We start from the raw sequence: 17901 nt of genomic DNA, 5'->3' as shown, positions 1-17901 counted from the left end.
GCCTTCACACGAACAGATATATGCACGTCCATGTTCACTGCAGCACTGTTTGCAATAGCAAAAAAGATGGAAGCACCCAAGGTGCCCATCCATGGATGGTATGTTCACATAATAGAATACTACGCAACGATTAAGGACAACGATGAAGTCGTGAAACAGCTCATAGCATGGAGGAATCTGGAAGGCATTACACTGAGTGAAATTAGTCAGTTGCAAACGGACAAATATTATAGGAAACCACTATTATAAGAACTCAAGAAAAAGATTAAACACAGAAGAAAATGTTCTTTGATGGCTAGGAGAGTGGGGAGGGAGGGAGAGGAGTATTCACTAATTTGATAGTACACAACAGTATTTAAGGTGAAGGGAAAGACAACACACAATACAGGAGAGGTCAGCACAACTGTGCTAAACCAAAAGCAAAGAAGTTTCATGAATACAACCAAACGCTTTGAAGGCCAGAGTAGCAGGGACGGGGGTCTGAGGACCATGGTTTCAGGGGACATCTAGGTCAATCGGCCTAACAAAATCTATTAAGAAAATGTTCTGCATCCCACTTTGGTGAACGGCATCTGGGGTCCTAAATGCTAGCAAGCGACCATCTAAGATGCATCAGTTGGTCTCAACTCACCTGGAGCAAAGCAGAATGAAGAAAAGCAAAGACACAAGGTTAAGTATGAGCCCGAGAGACAGAAAAGGCCACATAAACCAGAGACTACATCAGCCTGAGACTGAAAGAACTAGATGGTGACCGTCTACCAACGATGACTGCCCTGACAGGGAACACAACAGAGAATCCTTGATGGAGCAGGAGAACAGTAAGATGCAGACCTCAGATTCTCATAAAAAGACCAGACTTAATGGTCTGACCAAGGCTAGAGGGACCACAGAGGTCATGGCCCCTGGACTCTCTGTTAGCCCAAGACTGGAACCATTCCTGATGCAAACTCTTCGGACAGGAATTGGACCAGACTAAAAGACAGAAATTAATACTGGTGAGGAGCGAGCTTCTTGGCTCAAGTAGACACATGAGACTATGTGGGCAGCTCCTGTCTGGAGGCAAGATGAGAAGGCAGAGGGGGACAGGAGCTGGTTGAATGGACATGGGGAATACAAGGTGGAGAGGAGGAGTGTGCTGTCTCATTAGAGGGAGAGCAACTAGGAGTACGTAGGAAGTTGTGAAAACTTTTTGTATGAGGGACTGACTTGATTCATAAACTTTCACTTAAAGCAAAATAAATTAAAAAAATATTTAAAGACAAAAAATTTTAAACTGCAAAACAAATTATTGCTTTGTACAGTCAATTTTCATTTGTATTTATCTGTAAAATTACCCTTTCCAATAGTCATGTTTCTTTATGGGATAATCTTCCATCTGTACGAAAAAATTTTTTCATTATTTTAGTGTGAGTCTTTCAATGAAGTCTCAGTTTTGTTTTTCTTAAAATATATTTTAATTTTTGAAGGATATTTTTACTGCACACAAAATTCTATTAGGTTGAATCATATGGAATTGTTGCTATTTAACCAGCTTTGACCTAGAGAAATGGAAAATTTGTATGGATTCAACCTATGGGCTGTTAGTTTCTTTCGGCACTTTTGAGATGTCATCCATTTTTTATGGCTTCCAGCATTTCTGCCGAAACTGAGCTGTCAGTCTTATTGTGGTTTCTCTGAAGTAAATGCATATTTTTCTATAGAAGCTTTTATGGTTATCCTTTATTTTCAACAATTTAAATAAGGTGTGGCTTGGTTTGGCTTTCTTTTAATTTTTCTGCTTGGAGGTTGCTACATATGCCTTTACTAGTACTTATTTTGCTTGAAGTTTGCTGAGATTCTTGATCCTGTGGGGTGATGTTTTAGATCAATTTTGAAAAATTTCAAACTATTATTACTTCAAATATTTATCCTCCCTCAATTTCTCTTTCTTTCTCATATTCCAATTACATTTTACATTAAACATTTTTACTATGTTCCATTTATTTATTTACTTATGTCTTTTGTAGTAGCTTCCAAATGTTCTCCACACTTACGGTTTTCACCTGTAAATTACCAGTGGCAGGCAGTACCTCTGTAGAGAAGATAATGGCTTTAAATATCAGCCATTATCTATTTTTGAGTGTCTATTATGAGGCACTGTTTCAGGCACTGAGTATAAGCAGTGAACAAAACAGACATAATCCTTGCCATTATGGAGCTTGCTCCAGTTGTGCTAAGTAACCTTCTCAGTTATAATTTAGCCCCCTGTGAAGCCTGCATAAAAGAGAGAAAACAGAACATTCGATTGAATGGCTTTTTGGCCATTCTATTTCTTACTGTAAGTTAACTGGCCTTCTTATTTACGAATTTTATTTTGTAATGCAATTACTCCAGGTCTTCTATGAGACACCAACAATATTAAGTCTCGCCACTGAGAGAATGAAGTCTAGACTGAGGTCTGTCATAACCTTACCAAAAAGAAGGACATTTTGTGAATATTTCTGACAGCTTACCAGCTGGTTTTGCCTACTGTCAACCTGAATACCCCGGGCCCTTTCGTTTTGAACTTTTATGCAGTGCAGGAAGCAAACCTTGTACAAATTACACAGAGTATAGAAACACAGTCATCAAGATTTTAATGCCATTCTTAATATGAACTCTAAATTAGAACTAGAACATTTCCTGCGATGACACAGATGTTAATTTGCTATAGTGTTGGTTAGCTCTAAAACTTCTATCACAAAAGACACATGCATCAAGTTCAAGCTCAAAATCTTACACACCTCTGCTGAATGTATGGCGATACAACAGCATAAAATATTAACATAACTAAAAATTTAATAATATTGTGATAACTCCAATCACACAAAAAAAGAGTGGGTTTTATTCCCAAAATGATGTAGGATTTCAGAGACCACAGTGTTTTTTTTTCCTGGTCATCATTACTCACTTAAGAAAGACTTCTTCCATGGTAGTGATTGAAGCACCGTATCTGGCAATGCCAAGTTCTTCCTGTTTTTCATCCAGGTCATTAAACAGAGCTACAAACCTAGGAGAGGAAGAAGAGGAAAAAGAGAACTAGTAGTAGCATAGATGAATTTTCAATATTGTTTTGTCCCAAAATATTTCCTGTTAGCAGTGGGAAAAATGTTTAGTGGGTGGGTTTTCACTGTAATTCTTATTGTGAAACAAATGGAAAGAAGAGGGATTTACCTTAACAAATTTCTCCCCAATATAACGTTATCTTTGATATAAATTCTTTTGTTGTTCTAATAAAATTATTGTCTGTATATGTTAAGGAATACAGTAGTTGATGAGTTAATTTATTCACATATGGTTCCTCCATCAGAAGGGAAAAGAATTCTCAAATTACAGAAGATACCATTCAGTGATATGAAATGAAGTTAGTGAACAGAAGCTGGGCACTGAGAAAAAGGCTTAAACCAATAGCAATGGGAGTTGTGAGTTTTGCTAATAGTGTTGCAGTTACATCAAGGGTACAAAAATATAGCTTTACCAGAAAGAATTAACAATATTTTAGGTTTAAAAGATTACCTTCTCCAAAACCCATCTAGATATTGAACACATCTCCCATTCCAAATGAGGATCTACCAAACTTATGACTACCCTCAGAGATGGTGAACTCAAAATTCTTCATTTTCTAAATTTCCTTCATGTTTTAGGCTGAAGTCCATTTCAGTCTAACCTTATCTAGTTTTAATTATTGGCTATAATCTTACCCCTCAGTGAAATCTGACCCTCTTCCTATGACAATTCTTCACATATTTCAAGATCATTTTCCTCTTTCTTTTGAGTCTTCTCCGAGATAGGATCATTTCAGTGCATGGCTTTTCACTGATATTCAAGACCCCATATTATCTGTTAAAGATTATTGTGTATGTTTATGTGTTCATTGGTATGTAGTTTTCTTTTGTCATGTTTGAGTGATTTTGGTATGAGGGTAATACACTGGCCTTATCAAATGAGTCAGGAAATGTCCCCTTCTCTTAAATTTTCCAGAGAAGTTTTTATAGAATTGAATTATTGCTTCTTTAAATATCTGGTAGAATTTATCTTTGAGGCAATCTAGTCATAGAGTTTTCTTTGTGTAAAGGTTTTTAAGTACAAGTCCAATTTAATAAACAAAGCACTTTTCAAATTATCAAAAATTTGAGTCAGCTTTCTAAATTTTTATTTTGATCAAAATATACAGAGTAAACATGCACTCAACAATTTCTACACATACGATTCAGTGACATTGGTTATATCCTTTACTTTCTGTCAACAACGTTGCTATTTTTACTCAAATTGTTTCACCACCTTTAACTTAGACTCACTGCTCTCGTAGTCTTCTCATCTATACTGTAGATTTTACTGTTCTTACTAATTGAGCTAAACTGTTATTTAGTCTAAAGATGATTTCAGGATATAGTTAGTTTTGGTTAAAGGTTTAAAGAACATCTCAGGGCAATACTCATGTTTAGTAAAGTAAAAGGTCACTGAAAGAGAAAAAGGCCCTCAATGAGATGTATCAACACAGTGGCTGCAATGATGGGCTCAAGCATAGCAATGATTATGAGGATGGCACAGGACTGGGCAGCGTTTGGTTCTGCTGTACTTAATCATTTCTTCCATTCACTTTAGCTACTCTATGTTCAAGAACAAGTTTCAGAATCTTTTCTGACATCCATTTTGGTCTTTTCTTTTTTTTCCTGTCTTTTTAATGACTTCTTGCTTTCTTCATGTATGATGTCCTTGATGTCATCCCACAGTTTGTACGGTCTTTGGTTGTTATTGTTCAGTGTGTCAAATCTATTCTTCAGATGGTCTCCAAATTCAGCTGAGATATACTCAGAGGTGTACTTTGGCTCTTGTGGACTTGTTTTAATTTTCTTCAGCTTCAAGTTGAACTTGCATATGAGCAATTGATGGTCTGTTCTGCAGTCAGCCCCTGGCCTTGTGCTGACTAATGATATTGAGCTTTTCCGTCATCTCTTTCCACAGATGTAGTTGATTTGATTCCTGTGTTTTTTACCCAGTAATGTCCATGTATATAGCAGCCATTCACGTTGTTGAAAAAAGGTATGTGCAATGAATAAAGTTGTTAGTCTTGCAGAATTCCATCACATGTTCTCTGATGTAGTTTCTATCACCAAGGCCTATTTTCCAACTACTGGTCCTTCTTCTTTGTTTCCAATTTTCACATTCTAATCACAAGTAATTATCAATGCATCTTGATTGCATGTTTGATCAATTTCAGACTGCAGAAGTTGGTAAAAATCTTCAATTTCCTCATCTTTGGCATTAGTGGTTGGTGTGTAAATATGAATAACGGTCCTATTTTATGGTCTTGTAGGCATATGGATATTCTCCTATCACTGACAGCATTGTACTTCAGGATAGATCTTGAAATGTTCTTTTTGACAATGAATGTGATGCCATTCCTCTTCAATTTGTCATTTCAGGCAAAGTAAACCATATGGTTGTCTGATACAAAATGGCCAATACCAGTCCATTTCAGCTCGCTAATGCCTAGGATATCAATCTTTATGCATTTCATCTCATTTTTGATGACTCCCAATTTTCTTAGATTCATACTTCGTACATTCCATGTTCTGGTTATTAAAGGAGGTTCGCAGCTGTTTCTTCTCATTTCATTCATGCCACATCAGCAAACGAAGGTTCCAAAAGCTTTACTCCATCCATGTTATTAAGGTCGACTCTACTTTGAGGAGGCAGCTCTTCCTCAGTGGTATTTTGAGTGCCTTCCAACCTGAGGGGCTCATCTTATGGTACCATATTAAACAATGTTCCACTGCTATTCATAAGGTTTTAACTCGTCAATTTTTCCAGAAGTAGAGCCCAGGTCCATCTTCCTAGTCTGTCTTGGTCTGGAAGCCCCACTGAAACCTGTCCACTGTGGGTGATCCTGCTGGTATTTGAAATGCTGGTGGCATAGCTTTCAGCATCACAGCATACAAGTCATCACAGTAGGACAAAGTAACAAATATGTGGTGGTTATTGGCATAAAGTTGTTTATAGTATTCCCCTAATATTCTTTTAATATAATATTTGTAAAATGTGTAGTGATATCACCTCACTCCAAATACAGGAAATTTTATGTCTTCTCTTTTTTTTCCTGATCAGTCTGACTGCAGTTTTATAGAATTTATTGGTCTTCTCAAAGAACCAGCTACAACCTTATTTAAAAATCTCAAGTTCACTTTTGTTAGCCACATTCTATAGATTAGAATATACGTATATGAGGTTATAAGTATTGTTTCCAAGTCTTTTTCTCATTGTTTTCTCATGTAACATACATGTAAAGCATTTAGAACCATGCCTGGCACAAAGTAAATGAACAATTAATCTTAGCTAACAGATTCTTGGAAGTAACCAAAAACTTCTTGTCATTTTATTCTTTTCCTACTATACTAAACTGCTCTATGAATTTAATGACTTATGGGCATTTTATTCTGGTTACTTTTCTTTCTCCCTTTCAATAGGTCAGTTTAAAATTATCCTGTTAAAGAAAACTTCATTCTGAACAAACACATTCTTCCCCAACTTTATGATTTATATTTTATGCTGTTCTGTATCTACTGTCCATGGCCCAGAAATCCATATCTATTCTGTTGATATTAAACTGTGTGGTTAGTTACTTATCTCTTGGCTTCCTCTCTCTTCCATGTTCAACATATTACTAGGAAGGCATTATGAAAACATCACCTGCATCTAAATCTTTACATTTCTCATCTTAGACTTAATATTAATGACATAGTCATTATTCCTGGTCTGTTCTGATAATGCCATTTATATACTCATAATGTAGGATGGGCAGATATGGTAAGTTTAAGCAGTTTTTCTGCCTACATTTTTCTTTCAGGAACACTCTGCATTTATAAATGATCATACTGTGCTAAAGTACCGAACAAAGCAGTTGTCTTCTACCTCTGTTAAACGAGGCTTCATACAATGAATGAATGTCCAGTTGTAGTTCATTTCTTTTACCCTCTGGTATCACGTTGCTTTACTCTCCCTTATTACTGGAGTCGAAGTTCTCCCCAGCTGCTTTATAATGCTTTTCCCTGATCTTGCTTCTCAGTAAAATTCAGATGTATTCGCTGAATCAATACAGTTTCCATGGAGAATTTCCTCTTCTTTTTATTCCTTCTCTTGGACACTCTTATTCTCAGATCTCTTCACTCATTAGAATCTTGAATTGCCTGGCTCCTTGTGTGTTAGCTCCTTCATTCTATGTAGGAGCTCTTTATCAGATAGAAATGTACAGCAATGTACAAAGTCTTTTTATCTTTTCTTGTGTATGGCAACCATTTTGCCTCTGTCAGATACCTAGGTAGACTACCGCTGGCAAGAAGATGAAAATAGCACATTCCCTGGAGGTCACTGATGAGTGTCTTAGTTTCCATTTCTCTTACCTGGCATGGGAATCCCAGGTAGAAATATCATTCCTGTGTCACTCCTCTATAATTAACTGGCTAACTGTTGTGGTCAAATTCCCTGTTTTCTCTGTGTCCTTGTTACCCCTGCTCCAAGAGTTGCCATTCTAGCTACTTTTTAATTCAATTATCTTAATATTCCCCTGGATCCTACTCACCAGGCATAATATTTGTATACTATAAACATTTTTTTTTATAAACATACTACCATTAGTTATCACTTATTAACACCACGGAAGCTCTGGCCACTAAGTGACAAACCTCCCAAAAAAGAAAGAAATAAAAATATCAAATTACACTTGAAGACACAATCCTCTGTTCAGAGAGGAAAATATTCAACTGTGAACTACCCCACACCAGTTAGCAAATGATAGCTATAACTTGAGCCCTTGCTTGTTAGAATAAGTACTTATTGAGCCTGTTAAACCTGAGAAATTAAAAATGATTTCTGGCCACCCAAAAACTACCCATCTAGAACTCTCTGGATTCATACCTTTGTGTATGGTCTTTGGGTAGAAAAAAGGATAATGTAGTTACAGTATTGTTATCCACACTGCCATCTGGAACATGAGAATCAATCAGTGCAGTGATTCCTTCAACATCACAATGAGGTTTTTTCTCCATGACTAGGTGGTATCCAGCACCTGAGAGAAACCATTAAAAGACCAAATGAAGGAAGTTTGTACTTTTTAATTATCTCACAGGATCAGTGTGGCTCTCCATGGTTCAGCTTAGCTAGGTCTACAGGAAGAAGGCATCATATGTCACAAGGCATTTGGCTATGACTCTAAAAAAAAAAAAAGGTTCAAATCTAAAGTTTCCAAATAATGCTCAAACAGCCAAGGCACTGAATAAATAACTTCCAGTGCAATTCCATAATTTTCTAGTGAACACTAATGATCTAGTGTATATAACCAGATGCAGCAGAAATATTAAGACAGGCCTTTGTTATCTGGCTAAATATCATTTTTGAAGTTGCAGCCTTGATAGCTATTCACTTAATAATTATTATCAGTTGCCTGCTCTTTGTCAGGTGCTAATCTAGGCCCTGAGCATATATTCGGGAATAAAACAGATAAAAATCCCTGCCCTCCTAGAGTTCACTTGCTAGTGAGAGAAAACAGGTAAAATTCAAGAAGGATAAGTTAAAACATACAGCGTACTAGAAAAAATAGAGAAGGGAGATATAAAAAGCTGAGAAAAAATTCTTAAATTTTAGAGAGGTTCCACGGAAAGACTGTCTGAGGAGATGATTTCTGACTAAAGACCTTAAAGAAGTGAAAGAATTACTATATTTAATTAGTGCTTTGCTCTGGAATTAGAGAAGAACATCAAGGCTTTTAAATCTATACCTTCCAAATTGTATTTGCATTTATCTTTCTAATTAAGATTTAAAAAGTGAGTAACAACAGGTTTTAAGCATAGAGCACTTGGTTACTAATTTGGTTAATTTATCTGCCTTATTTATTTATTTATACAGTAGGTAGGTTTTCACCATTAATTCTTTTTAGAAGTAGACTGCAAGGATGGCGAGATTGCGTCTTACATACTTTGGACGTGTTGTCAGGAGGGATCAGTCCCTGGAGAAGTACATCATGCTTGGTTAAGTACAGGGTCAGTGGAAAAGAGGAAGACCCTCAGTGAGATGGATTGACACAGTGGCTGCAACTATGGGCTCCAGCATAATGATTGTAGGGATGGTGTAGGACTGGGCAGTGTTTTGTTCTGTTGTGCACAGGGTCACTATTAGTTGAAACCTATTAGACTTTTACTAGACAGCACCTAACAACAACAACATAGTAGGTAGAGGAAACCCTGGTGTCATAGTGGTTAAGAGCTACGGCTGCTAAACAAAAGGGCAACAGTTTGAATCCACTAGGCACTCCTTAGAACACTATGGAGCAGTTCTACTTTGTTCTTTAGGGTTCCTATGAGTCGGAATTGACTCGACAGCAATGGGTTTGGATTTGGTTATAGTAGGTAGGACATTAGCATTCCATTTTACAAAACACGATTGACATCCAGAGAATGAAATCACCTATCCACTAGCTATGGGGACCAAAACTACTTTTGGTTTACTTACTGCCCTAAGTGTCTTTAGTGCTGCTGTAACACAAATACTACGAACAGGTGACTTTATTATTTTTTATTGTACTTTAGATGAAAGTTTACAGAGCAACCTAAAAAAAACTAGTTTCTCATTAAACAATACTGGTTGCCAACCTCACAACATATCAACACTCCCCTCTTCATGACCGTAGGTTCCCCATTACCTGGAGCCTTCTCATCCTTGCCCCTGGGCAGGTGTGCCTGCTCAGTCTTGTTTTGTTTTAAGGCCTATCTGATCTTCAGCTGAAGGGTAAACCTCAGGACTGACTTCATTACTGAGCTATCAGAGTTGTCCAGGGGCCATACTCTTGGGGTTTCTCCAGTCTCTGTCAGACCAGTAAGTCTGATGTGTGTGTGTGTGAGTTAGAATTTTGTTCTACATTTTTCTCCAGCTCTGTCCAGGACCCCCTCTATTGTGACCCCTGTCAGAGCAGTTGGTGGTGGTAGCCAGGCACCATGTAGTGGTGCTAGACTCAGTCTGGTGGAGGCTGTGGTAGTTGTGGTCCATTAGTCCTTTGGACTAATCTTTCCCTAATGTCTTTGGTTTTCTTCATTCTCCCTTGCTCCCAAAGGGGTGAGACCAGTAGAGTATGTTAGGTGGCTGCTCACAGGCTTTTAAGACTCCACACGCTGCTCACCAAAGTAGAGTGTAGAACATTTTCTTTAAAAATGATGTTATGCCCATTAAGCTAGATGTTTCCCAAGACCATTGTCCCCACAGCCCTCAGCCCAGTAATCTGGTCCCTCAAGGGGTTTGGATATGCCTATGGAGCTTCCATGATCTTGCCTTGGACAAGTTGTGCTGGTTTCCCCAGCACTGCGTACTGTCTTACCCTTCACCACAGTTACCACTTATCTATTGTCTATTTTTTTTTTATTTTATTGTCTATTTAGTGTTTTTCCCACCTATCCCTACTCTCCCCAGCAACCATTAAAGATTGTTTCTTTTTGTGTGTAAAACTTTTCAGGAGTTGTTACACCAGTGGTTTCATACAATATTTATCCTTTTGTGATTGACTTATTTCACTCAGCATGTGGTGCCCTCCAGATTCATGCATGTTGTGAGATGTTCTGCAGATTCATCATTGTTCTTTATTGTTGTGTAGTACTCCATTCTGTGTATGTACCATAGTTTGTTTATCCATTCATCTGTTGATGGGCACCTAGGTTGTTTCCACCTTTTTGCTATTTTTTTTAACAATGCTGCAACAAACATGGGTGTGCATACATCTATTCATGTGACAGCTCTTATTTCTCTAGGATATATTTGTAAGAGTGGGACTGCTGGATCATATGGTATTTCTATTTCTAGCTTTCTAAGGAAGTGCTGTATCATTTTCCAAAATGATTGTACCATTTTGCATTTCCACCAGCAGTGCATAAGAATTCCAATCTCCTTGAAGACTCTTCAACATTTATTATTTTCTGTTTTTTTGATTAATGTCAGTAATGTTGGGGTGAGATGGTATCGCATTGTGGTTTTGATTTGCATTTCTCTAATGAATGGCTAGTGATCACGAGCATTTCCTAATGTCATCTGCTAGCCACCTGAATGTCTTCTTTGGTGAGGTGTCTGTTCATATCCTTTGCCCATTTTTTAATTGGACTGCTTGTCTTTTTGTTGTAGAGGTGTTGGGTTTCCCTGTAGATTTTAGAGATTAGACCTTTGTTGGATTTGTCATAGCCAAAATTTGTGTCCCAGTCTGTAGGTTCTCTTTTTACTTTTTTGGTGAAGTCTTTTGATGAGCGTAAGTGTTTACTTTTTAGAAGATCCCTATTCTCTAGTTTATCTTCTGGTGTTTGTATCCTGTTAGTTATGGTTTGTATCCTGTTAATGCATGTATTAGGGCCACTAGTGTTGGCCCTATTTTTCCTTCTCTGATCTTTATAATTTTTGGTTTTGCATTTAGGTGCTTGATTCACTTTGAATTAGTTTTTGTGTCTGGTGTGAGGTATGGGTCCTGTTTCATTTTTTTGCAGACAGACATCCAGTTTTGCCAGCACCATTTGTTAAAAAGACTATCTTTCCCCCATTTGACAGACTTTGGGCCTTTGTCAAAGATCAGGCAACCATAGGTGGATAGACTTACACCTGGGTTCTCAATTCTGTTCCATTGGTCAATGTGTCTGTATTTGTACCAGTACCAGGCTGTTTTGACTGTTGTAGCTGCATAGTAGGTTCTGAGGTCAGGTAGTGTGAGTCCTCCTACCTTATTCTTCTCCTTCAGTAGTGCATTGCTTATTCGGGAACTCTTCCTTTCCATATAAAGTTAATGATTAGCTTTTCCATCTCTTTAAAGAATGTTCTTGGTATCTGGATCAGGATTGCACTGTATTTGTAGATTGCTTTGGGTAGAACTGACATTCTCACAATGTTGAGTCTATTTATCCACGAGCATGGTATGTTTTCCGATTTATGTAGGTCTCTTTTGGTTTCTTGCAGTAGTGTTTTGTAGTTCCTATCTATAGGTCTTTTACATCCCTGATTAGATTTTTTTTCTAAGTATTTTATTTTTTAGGGGCTATTTTCCTGATTTCCTTTTCGTCATTCTCTTCACTGATGTAAAAGAATTCAACTAATTTTTCTATATTTTGTATCCTGCTGAATCTATTAGTTCCAGTAGTTTTCTCATGGAGTCTTTTGGGTTTTCTATCATATCATCCACAAACAGAGACAGTTTGACTTCTTCCTTACCAATTTGGATGCCGTTTCTTTTTCTTGCCTCACTGCTCTAGCTAGGACTTCTGGCGTAATGCTAAATAGGAGTGGTGATAAAGGGCATCCTCGTCTTGTTCCTGTTCTCGAGGGGAATGTACTCAGCCTCTCTCACAAATCGGTGACTTTAAAGAACAGAAATTAATTTTCTCACAGTTTGGGAGGCTAGAAGTCCAAATCAGAGTTTTGGTTATCTTTATTACTTCCTTTTTGGTAGCCCCGAGTGTTCCTTGGTGATCCTCACATGGCATTCGTTTTCCCTCATATATGCATCTGTCTTCCCAAGTACATGCATATGTCTTTTTATAACTCAGAAGTTATTAGGTTTAGGATACACCTTACACTGATATGGCCTCATTAACATAACACAGAAAACCCTATTGCCAAAAAGTATTATATCCACAGGTATAGGGGTTAGGATTCCAACACATAGTTTTGGAAATACAATTCAACCCATAACACTTACAGAGTGTGTAAATTGTTTTTAATTTTTCTATAATCTTGACACCATACGCGTCTTAATTATTTTGTCCTCTCAAGACTTTGAATGATAGGAAATTTCTCAGAAAGGCTAGGTAGTGACAGATGAGTGCTGATAAAACATTAATTTTCCATGTCATCAAAGAAGCAAGCACAAATCCTAGGTCTTTTATTAAAGCGTTAAGAAATACTGTTTAAAAAATTTACAGATTTAGCATCTATAAGAAGGGACTTGAATGTCCCCAATTTTTATACTTCTTTATATCTAGTTACATATTATACACTATTTTACCAATACTTGTTAGGTGCTGTCAAGTTCGTTCTGACTCATAGCAACCCTATGTACAACAGAATGAAACACTGCCTGATCCTGCATCATCCTCACAATCACTGCTATGCTTGAGTCCATTGTTGCAGCCACTGTGTCAATCCATCTCATAGAGGGTCTACCTCTTTTTCACTGATCCTCTACTTTATCAAGCATGATGTCCTTCTCCAAGGACTGGTCCCTCTTAATAACATGTCCAAAACATGTGAGACGAAGTCTTGCCATTCTTGCTTCTAATGAGCATTCTGGCTGTACTTCGTCCACTACAGATTTGTTTGTTCTTCTGGCAGTCCATGGTATATTCAATATTCTTCGTCAACACCATAATTCAAAGGCATCAATTCTTCTTTGGTGTTACTTGTTCACTGTCCAACTTTCACATGCATATGAGCTGACTGACAACACCATGGCTTGGGCCAGGCACACCTTAGTCCTCAAAGTGACATCTTTGCTTTTTAACACCTAAGAGAGGTCTTTTGGAGCAGATTTGCCCAATACAATACGTCATTTGATTTCTCTACTGCTGCTTCCATGGGCATTGATTGTGGGTCCAAGTAAAATGAAGTCCTTTGTGACTTCAATATTTTCTCTGTTTATCATGATGTTGCTTATTGGTCCAGTTGTGAGCATTTTTGTCTTCTTTATGTTGAGGTGTAATCCAGGCTGAAGGTTATGGTCTTTAATCTTCATCAGTAAGTGCTTCAAGTCCTCTTCACTTTCAGCAAGCAAGGTTGTGTCATCTGCATCTACCTGATTATATTGAGCTTCTGCATCATCTCTTTCCATAGATGTAGTCGATTTGATTCTCACGTGCTTCATCTGACAAGGTCTGCATGTACAGTTGCCACTTATGTTGTTGAAAAAAGGTATTTGCAATGAAGAAGTCGCTGGTCTTGCAAAATTCCATCAGGCAATCTCTGATGTTGTTTCTATCACCAAAGCCATATTTTCCAACTATCAATCCTTCTTTGTTTACAGCTTTCACATTCCAATCACCAGTAATTATCAATACATCTTGATTGCATGTTTGATCAATTTCAGACTGCAGAAGTTGGTAAAAACCTTCAATTTCCTTATCTTTGGCATTACTGTGAGTATGAATAAGTCACATTAACTGGCCTTCCTTGTAGGTGTATGGATATTATCCTACCAGTGACAGCATTGTACTTCAGGGAAGATCATGAAATGTTCTTTTTGACAGTGAATGTGATGCCATGCCTTGTCAATTTATCATTCCTGGTATAATAGACCATATGATTGCATGATTGAAAATGGCCAGTACTAGTTCTTTTCAACTCACTAATGCCTGGGATATTGATCTTACGCATTCCATTTTATTTTTGACGACTTACAGTTTCCTAGATTCATGCTTTGTACATTCCACATTCTGATAATTGATGGATGTTTCAGCTGTTTTTTCCCATTTTGATTCTTGCCACATTAGCAAATGAAGGTCCTGAAAGCTTTACTCCATCTACATCAATAAGGTCAACTCTACTTTGAGGAGGCAGCTCTTTCCTAGTCATATTTTGAGTGTCTTCCAACCTGAGGGGCTCAATTCAGCATTATATCAGACAATGTTCCACTGCTATTCATAAGGTATTCACTGGCCAATTTTTTAAGAAACAGACTGCCAGCCTCTTCTTCCTAGTCCTTCTGAGTCTGGAAGCTCAGCTGAAACCTGTCCACCATGGGTAACCCTGCTGGTATGTGAGATACCAGCGTCAAAGCTTCTAGCATCACAGCAGCACACAAACCATCACAGTAGGACAAACTGACAGACACATGGTTAGTGGTAAGCATTAACAGAGAATATCCAGGTTGCAAAGGGCCTTAAAAAACAATTCTAATAGTTGAGACCTAACTAATAAGACAGATTGAAAAGCCTTTGAAATTTTGGTTAGTGTAATGGATTGAACTGTGTCTCCCCAAAATACGTGTTGAATTCCTGGCCCTTGTACCTATGGATGTGATCCTGTTTAGAAATACTGTTTTCTCTTGTTACGTTCCTGAGGCCATACCAGTATAGGATGGATCCTAAACCTAATCACTTCTAAATTACAAAAATACCAGAATACACACAGATACACACACACGGGCAAGACAGATGTAAAGGAAAACTACGGATTGCCAATAGACACCAGAACCTTGGAGAGGGGTTCACTAAAGGAATCAACATGGCCAAGACCCTGATTTGGACTTTTAGCCTCCAGAACTGTGAGAAAATAAACTTCTGTTCTTTAAGGTTACCCACATGTGATATTCCTGTTATGCCTGTACTAGGCAGGTAGATAGACAAAAAATAGTGAAAATCATGTTAGAAGAATACTTATTAAGTATCAGTGTCTTAAGAATGATCAAATGGAGAGAGACCATATCTTTGTTTCAGGAAGACTGAAGAGCCACAGCACTGCAGGGTCCCCCTGACCATGATGGCAATGCGGTCACCCAGGACGTCAGCTTCATCCATATAGTGAGTGGATAGTAAGATGGTACGGTTCTGTTTATACTTCTGAAGGAGATCCCAGGTCGCCCTCCTTGAGACTGGATCCATGCCAGATGATGGTTCATCAAGTATCACTACCTAAAAGCCATGAGAACAATTTTATGACCGTTGATAACTGATGTTATACTACTAGTGGGGTAATTTGCTATTCATGGGGGAACGCATTTAAGTTAATATAATTTAGATTGAAACAGAAGTAAAAGCTCTATGAAGAACTACTAATTCTAAACCCCATGGCCATGTTATATTAACTGGGTCAATAATGTGAATCTCCTTTGCTTATCACTGGCAAGGTTTCTTTTAGAAGGTTAGCAGTGGGTTTGGAGTGGGTTTCTCAGGTTTGTGTTGGCTGAGTTTTCTAGACTTGCTGGCAGGGACTCATTTTTAGCATTTGTGTACGGCCAATTTCTCTCTCTCTCTCTTTCTCCCTCCCTTCCTTCCTCCTTCAGTACCTTGGAGCCTCCTATAAGTGCTATAATGACGGAGAGTTTACGCCTCATTCCTTCACTCAGTGACTGGGAAAATTCATCACACTTTTCTAGCAGGTTAAAAGCAGACAGCATATGGTCAATTTCTATAGGATGCATCTTTCGAGGTACTCCTTTTACCTAGAAAGAGAAGCCAGAACTTATATGATGCTTCTAAATCTATCCTTAGAAAATTTTCACTTCAGAACTTTTCTTACATAGTTATCTAGATACAAGTGTCTTGTAACTCTACCCTTAGAAACATTTTATACCTAGCTCTCTTCTTACATCAACTATACAGTGTCTCCCTCTCCTTGATTCCCTTTATGTCTAAGGGAAAGTTCATCAGGAAGAATTTTCAGAATTTATGAAAACATCTAACATACATGAACACAGACAGAGAGAGAGAGAAAAAAAAAATCACTGGCTTCCAGGTAAGATGAAGTAAACACACACACACACACACTCCTTTATCTTGCACTAAACTCAATTATTAAACCTGGAGAACTGTGAAAAGTGAACATCAGCAGGTGAGTCAGGAAGAACACCAAAATTTGAAGTATCACTGAACCAGTGGTGAGTTTACCATTTTTCCCCTTCTGTATCCCCTGGTCTGAACTCAAAACCACTGAAAGAAGTGAGCACTGTGATGAAGACAGAATGAGGTTCAGGAGAAACTATTAGTTCTGGCTCAGTGAGTGGAAAAGGGAACTCCTACAGTTCAGGGAAGGAGCTTTAGTGGCATAACAGTTAAATGCTCAGCTGCTAACTGAAAGGTTGTCAGTTCGAACCCACCCAACAGCTCTGTGGGAGAAATACTTGGCTATTTGCTCCTGCAAAGACTATAGCCTAGAAAACCCTATGAGGGCAGTTCTACTCTGTCAAATGGGATCATTATGCATTGGAATCGACTCAATGGCACCTAACAACAACAGCAGCAGCTAAGAGAGAAAGGTGACAATCCCATTATTTTCCTCCATTCTCTTGTGTCCAGGCCCCTGGGAAGTCTTGTGGCAGAGACAGTAACAACAGTAGATGAGAATGGGAAACATAAAAGAGCCAAAAATCTGAAAAAGGGGAAACTTTCTCTTGTTTCTGTGGATCTGTGGCTCCAAGGTGACAGTGTCAAACCTCATTGCTTTTTACTATTCTCTCTTTGTCTTTCTTCCACTTTACCCTGGATGTGGTACAATCATGAAAGTGGGTGATTTATGGGTGGAAGACTGAAAAAGGACTCTTAGGCAGCCAGAGTACTGGGGAGATACAGACAGGGAGGAACAGGAAAGTGATGCCATAACTTTTATGAACTTATGGGCCCAACCTGACATTTGCATACACGGATCTAATTCTAATCAGCATATTAAACATCAAAATTTGAGCTAATGAGTAGAACTTTACCCAGGTGTCAGATCGACCAACAGATATCATGTATGCAGGAGAAGCTGGAATAATAGCGCAAAAACTTTGAAAACCGACACAGGAGCCACAGCCCACAAATAGGATATAAACAAGATGTACAGTCCCATGGTACACTTTAAAATGTCAAGGATACAAACCAAAATTACTTGGCACACACCGAATCATAAACATCTCAACTCACATAGGAAAAGACAATTGACAGACATCAATGACAAGATGACACAGATGGCATTATCTGTCAAGGACTTTAATGTAGTTATCATTAAAAACTTGAATGAGTACTGCAACAAATATTAATATACAAGTATCAATAAAATATAGAAGATATAAATGAGAAGGAAGTAGAAATATTAGAACTAAAAAATAAAATTAATTTGATATAATGATGGTAGAAAAGAAATGATAGCAGAAATAGTCAATGAAGTTGAAGATCAATC

General features: G+C 37.9%; 1 protein-coding gene across 1 annotated transcript in view; it reads right to left on the bottom strand.

Moving 5' to 3' along the window:
* The window catches only part of LOC126087506 (phospholipid-transporting ATPase ABCA3-like), a 249445-nt gene that overhangs the window by 102445 nt on the left and 129099 nt on the right, over positions 1-17901 (bottom strand). Inside the window, exons 13-16 of the mRNA XM_049905037.1 lie at positions 16031-16186; positions 15446-15656; positions 7933-8083; positions 2930-3028 (exon numbers count right to left, since the gene is read on the bottom strand). Coding sequence (XP_049760994.1) covers positions 2930-3028; positions 7933-8083; positions 15446-15656; positions 16031-16186 — 617 coding nt within the window. The remainder of the gene's footprint in view (positions 1-2929; positions 3029-7932; positions 8084-15445; positions 15657-16030; positions 16187-17901) is intronic.

Source organism: Elephas maximus, chromosome 12 (assembly GCF_024166365.1).
Source record: "Elephas maximus indicus isolate mEleMax1 chromosome 12, mEleMax1 primary haplotype, whole genome shotgun sequence".
In the NCBI taxonomy this organism is placed as follows: Eukaryota; Metazoa; Chordata; class Mammalia; order Proboscidea; family Elephantidae; genus Elephas; species Elephas maximus.
The sequence above is the reverse complement of the archived record's forward strand: the minus strand, read 5'-3'. Positions and strand labels throughout refer to the sequence as shown.